General features: G+C 38.9%; 1 protein-coding gene across 7 annotated transcripts in view; it reads left to right on the top strand.

Annotated features, from left to right (window-relative positions):
- Positions 1-12,279, top strand: part of MYOM1 (myomesin 1) — a 92,834-nt gene that overhangs the window by 19,563 nt on the left and 60,992 nt on the right. For all 7 annotated transcript variants that reach the window (XM_067547246.1, XM_067547236.1, XM_067547218.1 and 4 more), the window contains 7 exons: positions 1,425-1,635; positions 3,210-3,367; positions 7,101-7,193; positions 9,819-9,907; positions 10,033-10,095; positions 11,055-11,219; positions 11,793-11,954. In XM_067547246.1, coding sequence (XP_067403347.1) covers positions 1,425-1,635; positions 3,210-3,367; positions 7,101-7,193; positions 9,819-9,907; positions 10,033-10,095; positions 11,055-11,219; positions 11,793-11,954 — 941 coding nt within the window. The remainder of the gene's footprint in view (positions 1-1,424; positions 1,636-3,209; positions 3,368-7,100; positions 7,194-9,818; positions 9,908-10,032; positions 10,096-11,054; positions 11,220-11,792; positions 11,955-12,279) is intronic.

The following is a 12,279-nucleotide window of genomic DNA, read 5'->3' as shown; positions in this document are numbered from 1 at the left end:
TCAAGGTGCTGAGCAGCTTCTGTGAGGTAATGAGCAACCTCAGCCTCAAATAGGGGCTTAGCACCTTGCGGTTCTCCTAAGAAGACAAAAGGACCTTTGGGCCTCTGGGAAAGATCCTGACCAAGGAGAGGTTCATTCACCATCTTGCTGGAAGACTGTGGAGGAGAAAGGCCATCTTGAACAATGCCTTGAGCCTAACCTTGCCAGATTAAGATTTAGACTTTTAGATATGTGTTTTCACTTTCATTTGCTGGTAACCATTTCTAACTTTATCTCTTATACTTGAATTCACTAAAAATCCCACCTTCTTTTGTTAATAAACTTGTTTTATTTTTAATCTAAACAAATCTAGTGCTGTGTTTAAATTGAACTGTTTGGTAACTCCAGTTAAAGTAGCAAACTGTTGAATATTGACTCCTTAAAGGGGCAACAAACCATAATGTCTCTCTGATTGTTTCAGGACAAGGCTGGACATTCCAGAACACATGTTTTTGGGAAAATTCGGGGTGGGGAAGAGTGTGGTGTCACCATACCAGTTGTTAACCAAGACTGGTGGAAGCCAATGGAAATCTGCGGTATTGTAGGCAGGCTCCTGCATCCAAAGCATTGGAGCAGGGCTGTCCAGTACATAGACAGAGTACATGTTTGTTGCTCATTGTGGGCATCCCAGCCAGTGAGCTGCAGTAGCAAGGCATCGTGAGGCACTCGGGGTTACAGGGTAAGAGGTGACACAATTCTTCACTAGTCCGGATTGTACCCCAGAATGTGACAGTATTACTAGAGCTGATATTGATTGTATCCTCCGCTGTCGAATCCCTGAGGGAGATGCTGAAAAGAGATTAAAGTGTTTATGAAACACTAATCATCTTTTAAAATACATTTTGAAGAACAAATGACTTTCCCGACATTAAAGAATAAAGTGTTGCTTTGACAGGGGAGAACTTTTTGTAGTGCATGGGGATGTTCTTTTTCATATAAATCAGAAGTGAGAACTTTGTTATATTGCTGCTGTAATCTTCACTTTGTGTTGCTATTGTAAGTGCCTCTGCTCAAATCACTGTTTGAAGTGTTATTGTGATAGTTCTGTGGGTATGTCTTGCACTGTTCTTCATAGCCATGGAAAATGAAAGCACAATAGGAAATTTATTCGGATGAAAACCTGCATGATACACTTGTCATAGAAAAATGCACTGAAAATGGTAGTGACTTTAGATAGCATGATATACTTCGTCATTCAGCTGAACCCTTTTGTGTATCTCTTGTTAATATGATATGAAATTGTTTCCTGGATAATGATCCTTAAAGTGGAAATGCATTATGAAGAGTCTAAGGCCCTTATTTATTAAACGGAGAGGGCCAAACTAAAAAAAAGTATTATAAATTTAAATGTTTCCAGTGTGAATGTGCTTTTTTAATTCCTTCAGTCAAGTGCATGTCAGTGGGATTACAGATACAGAGGAGGAAAGAATTAAGGAAAGTGCTGCATACATTGCCAGAAGAAACCTTTTTGCTACCGGTGAAGGAATTAGTGCGACTAGAGTGGCCACTTCATCCTCTGCGGAAGAGCAGTATGAAAAAAAGTCAAGGAAAGTAGCAATACGAGAGTCAGCTGAACGTCTGGCCCTGAAGAAAACGGTAATAAAACACAAATGAATCCATGGTTTGTAAGAATTTTGGGCCTGAGATTGTCTTTTTTTGTTTTTTATTTGTATAGTGTCTGACACAATGGGGCCCTGACTAGGGTCCTAGACGCTACTGTAATACAAATAATAAATAATAATAAGAATGTATTTTCAAAGGCTTAAATTGTGGCTTTTAGTCACAGTCCCATGTTGGATGTGTGTGAGAGGAGCTGGAGTGCCCCAAGGGAAAAAATGGAACTCCCCAGTTGCTCTGAGGGGAAAGTATTTAGTTGCACTCCCATACAAGGTGCAGCATATTTCGTCCTGCATGACTAGATGGTGGTGCTGGCCAGCAATTATGGGAGAGGGGGAAGAGCTATGGCTGCTTTTATGGGAGAGTGGGGAGCACAATCTTGTCCAAAGTATTTACTGCAGACTTTTAATCACAAAGTGGAAATTTGGAGAGGGGTGGGGTGGGGATTATAAAAGGCAACAGAAATTAAATCCAAATTTACTGGTAGCTTTGACATTTAGATATTTCTAAATCATATTTCTAAGCTTTGGAAAATACTTTAGTCAATAGAATCTTAAGAAAACAAATATTGGTCTAGTACAGTGGTCCCCAAATCTTTTTGGTCCATGACCCCCTTCACTCCCCCATTACCCACTCCATGGCCCCCCGTGAAAGCTGGGAGTGGAGTGGGGAATAGGGATTGCAGCTGGAGCTGGGAGCAGGGTTGGGAATGGGGCCACTGTCTGGAGTGGGGGGACCAAAGCCGGAGCTGGGAGTGGGGCTGTGGTCAGAGTTGGGGCTGGGAACCATGGCCATGAGCAGGGCTGGGACCTGGGGGCCAAGACCAGGGGCGGGGCCAAAGCTGAGGCAGGGCCAGAGTGGAACTGGGAGCAAAGCAGGGCCAGGTGGTGCTCCCTCTCTGCCCCATGTGAGGCAGCCCCTGAATGCTCCTCCAGGCCCCCCAGGGGGATGCATCACACAGTTTGGGGACCATTGGTCTAATAGTTTTTGGGGTTGCCACGTGCTTGATTTTTTTGACCAGCCTGTCCTGCTGCTTTGCTTATTGCCAGTACTTTACTGGGTTTTTTGATGAGTGTGCAACACTCTAAATTACTGGCCATATGTGTCATGGAAAGAGTATGTCATGGCTGTCCAGACAGCACCCAGATCCTGCTTTGCATGCTTGCAGCATGCCAGCGGCAAACACCAACCAATGGGGAAGCAGCCCTTTAGTCTCGCCCACTAATCCCTCCAAGTTTTACACATCTTTCCAAGAGTTGAGCCCTTCACCAAGGTTCCCCCCAGCCCTGGGACCTGGCCCTGTCCACAGACCAGCCCTGCCTCCCTTGGCACCTGGCCCCGCCCACAGACAACTGGGTTTTTTTAAGCCTTGAAGGTGGCAACCTGTTTAGAAGAATATCTTGAAGCTGAGAAATATTGTCTGTTTGTCTATCCAAGTAAGAAGGATGTATTAAGTAAGCATATTGCCCTAGAAAAAGCCTAAAACTTTCTTGGGATATGGAGCAGTAGTATATGTAAATGGTGAGTTTTATGGTGAAATATTTCTCTTCTAGTTAGAAGAGACTGAGGAATTTCACAGAAAGCTGAATGAAGATAAACTTTTACATGCTCCTGAGTTTGTTATCAAGCCTCGTTCCCATACTGTCTGGGAGAAACAGAATGTCAAATTACATTGTACTGTGACTGGCTGGCCAGAACCCCGTCTTACATGGTAGGCTTGTATCTTCATCAACAATATTGTTTTTGATTGAAACTATGCATTCTGAATTTGTAAATTCTCAGGAAAACTACGTGGGCAACATTGAGGACAGTTCGGTGTAGATATGAGATCAGTGCAGAGTGGTGGTGAAAAAAGCAGACATTCATGAGAAGCAGGAGAGAATGCTATACAGCCTGATTCAGTCACCCTTATTCACACTGAGTAGCTCCTTATTCCATGAGTGGTCCCATTGATTTCAATATTTACACACTTGAAATTAAGTTGATAGAGCTCATAATGAACATATTCTGAGACTCCCAAGTCCTCCAACAAAACAAGGGAAGATCAGATTTGACGTTTTTGATATTTCTAAGATTAAAAAAAAAAAAGCAAAGGCCATCCTCCCAACCCCCCTTTCCTTTTTTTATAAACACTTTTCAGGCCATCATTACAGAAAAAGAAGCTTATGAGTTACAAACAAGCCCAATTTTTAAAAAAATCCTTTGCAGATCATCGTTAAGGTACAAAACTGCTGGGTGTTTTTTACAAAAATGTCCCTACTAAAAAAAAAGAAAAAAAATCTCAAGAAGAAAAAAATGGAAATAAAATAAAATATATGATCAAGGCTGTCTCTAAGGAATGTTTTTCTTTGAGGCATCAGAAAGTAATGTCCCTGGAGCATTAACGGCTGCCTTGGTTATAAAGCAGCTGCTTAGCTGCTGATTCAGTTATAGTCTCTCTCCATGCGAATGAAGTCTCAGGACTCAAGCATGTTCATGGAGGTCACGTCACAATTATTTAAAGTCATATGCCATAGATAGATTTAGGGCCTGATGCAAAGGCCATTGAACTCAGAGGGAGTCTTTCCTTTCACTTCAGTGGGATTTGGATCAAGGACCTTGCCTAAGAGGTCCCAAAATATTCTCTTAGAAAGATGTGTGGAGCATAGATGACAGTCCAGTCAGTCTCTTGGATTAGTGTCTTCCCTGACTGGAATTTAATTTATGCTTAATTAGTGCTGAGCTGTGGAGCCTTTCTGTCTCGTCACCTACTAAGCTGACTTTAAAAAAAAAAAAAAATTGGGTCTGGCCTGGGCTATACGAAATACAATCAAGGTATTTGAACAATTAGATGGGGACATACCGGGGTTTATTCAGACTTTAAATGGAATTTGATACTTGCTTTTATATGATACTTTGAGATTGTATCTATCAAGCCATAAATGTTTACAACTAAGAGCTGACAGAAAATGAACTTATGTTCAGTGCTCAGCATTAATAAACTAAACTAAACTAAACTAAACTAAAACTGAAACTGTATTTGTGGAGGCATTAGTAAAACTACTCTCATATTAATATTTTAAATATAAACATTTTTGGGTTTGCTGCCTCAATTATTTAGCATTCTACAGGAGCTCTGCTGTCATTTTATTTACTATCTATGACAAAATGACAAACTTGTCATTTTATTTGCTATCTATATCTCCTCATCATTGTGCTTTTAGACAAATAGCTCACTACCAAAAACTTACCTCCAGGCCTGATCCAAAGCCCACTGAAGATAATGGGAGTCTTTCCACTGAATTCAGACCAAATGCTGTGTGGACAAATTGTTTCAGTTGTGTACAAATTTTATATTTTAAGTACATTTATTTTAGAGATTGTCTAAAACCAATATTTCAGATCTGACCCCTTTCAAACATAGGAAAACTTCCAGTTTTGGATCAAAATTCATAGCTGGAGCCTATCCTTATAAAATTGATCCAAACCAAAACACTAGATTTGAACCCTTTTTAACTTCAGCTCAGACCCATGTTTAATTTATTCCAAAGATTGACATATTCATTTAGGGCTAAATGAAGTTTTCAGATATGTGCCGCTGTCTGTCATTGAAGCCAATGAGAGTATCCCCATGCATCCAAGGACAAACTGGCCCTTGAATTAAATTTAAACACCAATACATTTGGGTGGTGGAATTCCGTACATCATTTTACTGTGCATTGGGACTTCAAAAAGTCTGTGGTTTGCCATTGGCTATCAATGGAAAGAATGAATTCAGAGCCCTGATTGCAGGTGGTTTTGCTCAGAAATACAGAACAGCACTGAACTGTATTTGATAGCATTCATTCAGCATTTATTAACCAAATGTCATTCCCATTTTCCAAGCTATTGTTCATTATGTGAACAATGAAGTTTGAATGCCATGGATGACAAATTAAAAAGTTTTAGGGGCTTTCATTCTAGAAAACCTTACTGTGTGATGTGGGTTCATTAACTGAGGCAGTTTTATTGGCTCTATTGGAAAGAAGATATGAAAAATCCAAGATATTTGGAACTTGCAGTAGAACATAAAAATTATTAGTGCATAATGATAATGGGATGGTGGCAATCCAACATTAGCTAATGATGTGGCTGTTCTGGAATTGATTTGACTTTTCAGAAATAACAAGTGGTCCTTCTAAAATGTGAGGCAGATGACTATAAACATGCCAAAAATGTAATCATTTACTTTTCACTAACATGCTAATGAAAAGAAAAGGAGTGCCAGGTTCTAAAAACTGATATAATTCATGTAGGGTTTGATCCTGCACAGTGCTGAGCACTGCTGAGAGACCTAGATTACCGATGCACTTCAGTGGATGCTCAGCACCCTGCCAGAGTGTTTGGTGGCTTGCTGGATCAAGTCCCTCATTTGGGGGATGTTACTCTCAGGAGACCCACTGCATGTGGTCAGAGATGAACTCTGCATAGACTCCCTACACATCCCCATGCAAAGTAGCTGGGCAGCACCACTGGATAGTCCAGGAGAGAAGTGATGGCAGGTGGATCAACTGTTATGTAGATCCTCTGGCCCTTGTTCCCTGTAAGACAGGATACTAGAATAGCAAGGCAATAGTGTCCATCAAGCAACTCTGTTGCCACGCACAATCTGAGGGCTAGGATTCCTTCACCCCCAATCCTTGTGGCATGCCCTTGCACCATGCCAATCTCCTTACACTTTGCACTGAGAGGAAGTCAGAGCAGACTGAAAGTCAGTGGGACTTGTGCTGCTAACTCACTTAGGCACTTTTGAAAATCCCACACTTAGCCCTTTGGCCATAAATTTGCTGGTGTGGATAACATCTGTTATTCCCAATAGTAGGAAGACCTGAAAGGCAATTTTCAATATAAGGGTCAATAGCAGAAATAGCTTTGGCTTGAATTGTTTCAAAAGTGATTAAAAAACATTGTTATACTGGTTGCTCAAATGAAATAAGCTATATTGGAAAAGGACTTTTTTTTGTTGGTATAACTGAGTCTACCCGAGGGCTTATACCAACATTGGTAGCAAAAGTTTTAAGTGTAGTCTAGGCTTTAGAATATGTGATGATGTAGGGAGCTACAGGGTTTTTATTGCCACTGATCTATAGCAGCCTGAAATATCTCACTTGTGGCTCTACTACTCATTAATAATGCAATAATTTGAAATTTATGGCAATATAAACTTTATTTGCACCCTGCCCATTGCTTAGTCTTTCTCTGTAATTACAAGAAAATAAATTATTCGGAGTAAAGAGAGATAATTTGGGCTTCAGAAGGAAAGTGTGTAATGCATTTAAAGGATATTTAGATTCCATTTTACACAAGAGAGACATCAAGAAGCTCAAGAGTTGATACAGATTATAACCCAAACACCAAGTGTTTGCCCTTTTATTGTAAATAATATACACTTCAGATTATTATATCCTGTTTTTGTTGTTCCATAGGTACAAAAACAATGTGCCCATCAATGTGCACACTCACCCTGGCAAGTATATCATTGAAAGCCGATATGGGATGCACTCGCTGGAGATTAACAAGTAAGGGAGAACCAGATAATTTAAGAGATGATTTTAATAATTATGTTACTGTTGATTTAGAACTTCCTACTGTGTGTGTGTCTTTTGGGAGTTGAGGGAGAAGAGCTACCAAATTGGTACAGTTGAGCAGACCTGTGTCTCCTAAAAATGTAAGCAGCTCTGGTTTTCATCTATCAAGGATAAGCAGTCTTCCTAAGTGAGTTATAGCTGGATTGTAGTTCGATTTATAGTTGAATCACAAATACTTGGGCTACTTTTGATAACCTCTGCCGCCTCCTTCTCCTTTCATTTACAGTATAAACATGATAAATAATATTGTCCAGGCTTACAGTTTTGACGAGTACAGTCTTGATTATTTATTTAGCCCTATTTTCAAATACAGTGGAAATCCTGAATGTTAGTCTTAAAGAAAAGAACAGTATTGGGTGCCACCCACACAAACAAGAAGGTTTTTAGCAATATTCCTCATCCAAATTGGGATTTTTTTGCAGTTGCCTATATTCAAGAAAAAATGAAACATGGAGACCTATTTGTAATGTTGGGCTCCTTGGGTGATCAGTTTTGCCTTTAGCACTTAAATGCCTACTTTAGGTGCCTAAGTGCTGATTGGAGCATCCAAATGTGAGATTTGGACATCATCGTAAGACTCCCACATTTGAAAATGGAGCTTAGAGAGTCCTCCAAACAGTTCCCACAGCTCCCACATTAGACCTCTCTCAGTGGGATATAGTAACATGGACAACATCCCTGGGGTAATCATCAGTCACATTTGTTTTTTTCTGCTTCTTCTATTCATTACTCTTCATCATGAATCTCAAAGAAACATTTGAACATAAACATTCCTCTGATAGATTGGATTTCAGTCCTGGAGAAACTTAGTATCTATTAACAATACCAGTTAGAAATACTTACCTGTTTAACATTATGTACCCAGAAGTTTTAACCTGTTCATGTATTTAATCCAGCTTTATTTCTTCTTTTTTGAGCTAACTTATTTGAATCTAAAACATCGTTGTTTGAACATCTATGCAAGGTTTTATGTTTGTTTGTTTTACTTTTCCATGTCCATATAGTGGAGAAAAGTATTAATATGTTATTAATTAAATAAAGAATGATATATACTTCTTGCACATTACATGAGGTAAAATTCAGAGAAGTTGCTCAGCTTAATAAAAGTGATCCTTCCATGGACTCTGACATCTGTACAACATCTGGAAAGGTGCTGAGCTCCTCCCCAATAAAATGTGAAAGTATTCAGCACCTCACAGTATCAAACCATTTGTAAGGAATATTGGATCTGATTCTTTCCTTATTATATCAGGAGTGAATCCATTTAGTTAAATAGTGTTGTATTGATGTAAAAACTAATGAGGGGAGCATCAAGCCCATTCTGTATAATAATCTAGGGCCTAATCTTGTTTCCATTGAAGTCAATGGGAGTTTCTGAGTATGGACTAAGTAAAAATAGAGAGGAGGCAGAATAAGTAGCTCAGCATTTGGCCCTGTGTGAGTATAGGCTGAGTGAGTACTAACCAAATACTAGGTAAGGACATCAGGATTCTATCCCAAAACTTTTCAGAGTGCAATTTTGTAGATTCTTTACTGAAATGCTTCGACTGGCAAAACAAAACTGTGCTTAACAGTAGTTCTACTGTGAAGAAAAATACGTCAACAAGGTACAGTTCTAGTTGGGAAGTTTAATTAGGAGCCTGTGGAAAGGCTTAAAGAATTAAGAAACAAAGAAACCCTATTAAGAGCACCTTTCTCCCTTTCCCTGCCTCAGACCCTTCAATAACCACTCAGCCGCTTCCCTGTCTCCACTCTTCAGTTAATTCCCTGAATCTCTTTCAACTCCCTGCTGCTCTCCAATAGCTCTGGAAGGCTTTCCACTGGCCTCTGGCCTCTGCTGGATTCTTCTTTGTGCTCTCTGGGACTATGTGCTCCAGAGAGTTTGAAGTTTGAATTCAGCAGAGACAAGGACTAAACAGATGGAATATGGTAGCTGTTTGGATATGATCAGTAAAGGTGGGTGAAGGGTGAATCAGGGAACCTACTGGATGTTTGCATGGATGGAATAGGTGCTACTGAAAGGTTGAAAGAAGGGAAGAAGGAATGAGGATCTAATGAGGGCTTATAGATAAGAAAGGATAGCCATACTGGTTGCTGGAGAGAATGAAGGAGGGTAGTAAGCAAGTCCTACAAGTGAATCTAACCATAATGAAAATTCAAGTTCAGGTCATTATGGAGGATGGGTAAAGGTACAAGCAAATTCTCCTTATAAGACCAGTTCACCCCTTCTAATAAGTGAGTACAGAAGGCCTGTGCTTTTAAAAATCTCATAAGGCCCAGTCTTGCACTCCTCACTCATGGCCTGATTTAAAACCCAGTCTAAGTCTTTAGTCAGCTGTAATTTATGTTGACTTCAGTGGAAGTTTTACCTGAGTAAGGTTTAGGCCCAATGTTAATTGAATCAGAGAAAAGAGCATTTAAATCAACACTGACTAACCCTTTGCTACATAACATTGGGAAACTAATGTTTAGAAAATGATGTTTTGAGATCAGACATAGATGCTAGAGAGATCAAAGAGTACTAAATGCCCTGCCTAATCATTTGCATCATTTCAGATGTGATTTTGAAGACACCGCTCAGTATCGAGCTTCTGCCATGAATGTTAAAGGAGAACTTTCAGCTTATGCTTCCCTTGTGGTAAAGAGTAGGTTTGCAGGACATATTTCCTTTGATTTTTCTTTGAGGGCACATTAAAAATTCTGTTTATGTGGCTCAGAGTGCTGATTACTTCTAGGCAATTGGTAACTAGAATTCTTCTCTTTTTTGTAGGATATAAGGGAGAGTTTGATGAAAGTTATTTTCATGCTGGAACCATTACTATGCCTCTCAGCTGTAAGTTTAGAAATGTGTGTTTGACTGACCTAATCCATTTAAAATTGTGACACTGTGACAAAAGAACCAAGCAGATTATTTGGTGACATTGTTTAGAAACAAAATGGCTCTGAGCAGCCACAGCTTCAGTTAAAGTTAGTGAGAGTGGCAGATAGAGAGCACCTCTGAAATCAGAACTTTTATGATATAAACTGATGTTATCTCCTAGACATTTTTGTTTGTTTTACAACTGTCTACAGTATTTACCTTTTGTAATAGTGGAATAGACACTGATATACACTTTGTGTTGATACCTTTGGCATTGCACTTACATCAGGAATATAAACTATCAAAGAAAAAGGTGGAAGCCTCATCCCTTGAAAACTGTAACACTAGACTGGATAAAACACTAGAGAATAGTCAGTGGAGGATAATCTTGCATTGGCTTCATGGGAGGACTGTATGACTTAATAGCTCTTGTTCATCTCTACCTTCTGTGATTTCATGATGTCATAAGGACAAGTATTAGAGATCAAATAGTCAGATTCTGAAGTTAAATTTTCTAGGTATATGTAGTCAGTGGGCCAGATCCTCAGCTGGTATAAATCCAAGTACTCTCCAAAAACCAGCAGGGATATGCTGATTTACACAGGCTGAAGATCTGGCTCTACATTTAGAATTACTTTAATGATTTACATAAGTACATTCAAGTTTGAGGAGTTGAAGTAATGCTGCTCACTTAAATAATATATATTGAACCTGCTTCTGCAAGGCCCTGGGAGCTCTGTATTTGGAAGGTTTGAAAGAACAGGCTTTTGGATGGTTTTATTATTATTATTGTGACAGTGGAGTAAGAATGTGAAGCATCTGCTACAAAAATATAGAAGGTTACATTTATGTACAGTAGCTTCTGCTGGTTTTTGTCATTTATCGCTACAAAAAGATAAAAAGTAAATAATCAGACAATTTTCTTTATACAGTTGGTGTTACCCCACAAGGCTATGCTTCTAGGTTTGAAATCCACTTTGTTGACAAATTCGAAGTATCCTTTGGGAGAGAAGGAGAGACAATGAGTCTGGGTTGTACAGTTATCATTCATCCCGACATTAAGCGCTTCCATCCAGAGATCCAGTGGTACAGGAATGGTAAGCACATATTACAAGATGAATTTTAAACTTGTCTGACATTAATTTTTGATATCCAATCGAAGAATCATCGGAAGAAATATAAGGCTATATTATAGCTATAAGATCTTGTTTAAAAAACAAGAGGGAAATGTTCATGAAATTTTTTTAAAAAATTTTCATTTTCATTGAAATACAAAAATTTTTAATTAGCTCTACAGTTGATCAAAAATGAGGGGAAATTTTTGGGAAAATATCTTTGAATTTTTTCCCATTTCTTTTCAACAATTTTTAAATTTGAAACATTTCAACCAGCTTTAGTATTTATAGCATTAGCCATTCAGTGCTTGTGACTTTTGTTATTCATTGGTATGCTGAAACCACTCTTAACTGATCACAAAAGGGACTGAGAAAAATCAGTGGTTTAATGGAGTTAGATCACTAAAGTCACTGTAAAATTGATATGAGATCATACTCTGTGATTCTGTTTTAAGTTGGAAGTTGTCTAACAAGGATGGTCTCTTGTACGGGTTTCACTGTATTTAGGAATAGATTCAGTTCAGCCATCTCTCATTATAACTCTCTAATTTTTAGGAGTTCTTATTACACCATCCAAGTGGATCCAAATGCATTGGAGTGGGGAACGGGCTACATTAACCCTTGCTCATGCTAACAAGGAGGATGAAGGTCTTTACACTCTGCGTGTGGTGATGGGAGACTACTATGACCAGTACAGTGCTTATGTCTTTGTTAGAGGTAAGATCTGGTGATGTTACACTATGAAGAAAGCAGGCTAATTAAACAAAGTGAGGAGAAATCAATCCCATTAATTTCAGCTTTTTTTTCAAATGAAAACAGTGTAACCATTGAAAATTGTGAGATGCTTTTAAAAAGCTGGTTAATAAACATGGGCAAAATGCTGTGACACTGAAGAAATGTCAATTGTTTAACATGATAATTTCCCATTACTGTCATATGGAAAACTTGATAAGATACCTCAGACCTGGGTGGCACCACCATATGTTTGAGGGTCTTTGGACCCTATTGACAGCAACATTATTCAGATGAAGAAATTCACTGC

This window comes from Emydura macquarii, unplaced genomic scaffold (genome assembly GCF_026122565.2).
Source record: "Emydura macquarii macquarii isolate MOO-44397 ecotype Brisbane River unplaced genomic scaffold, CSIRO-AGI_Emac_v2 contig_212, whole genome shotgun sequence".
Lineage (NCBI taxonomy): Eukaryota > Metazoa > Chordata > Testudines > Chelidae > Emydura > Emydura macquarii.
Note: the sequence above shows the minus strand (reverse complement) of the source record. Positions and strands in the feature narration are given on the sequence as shown.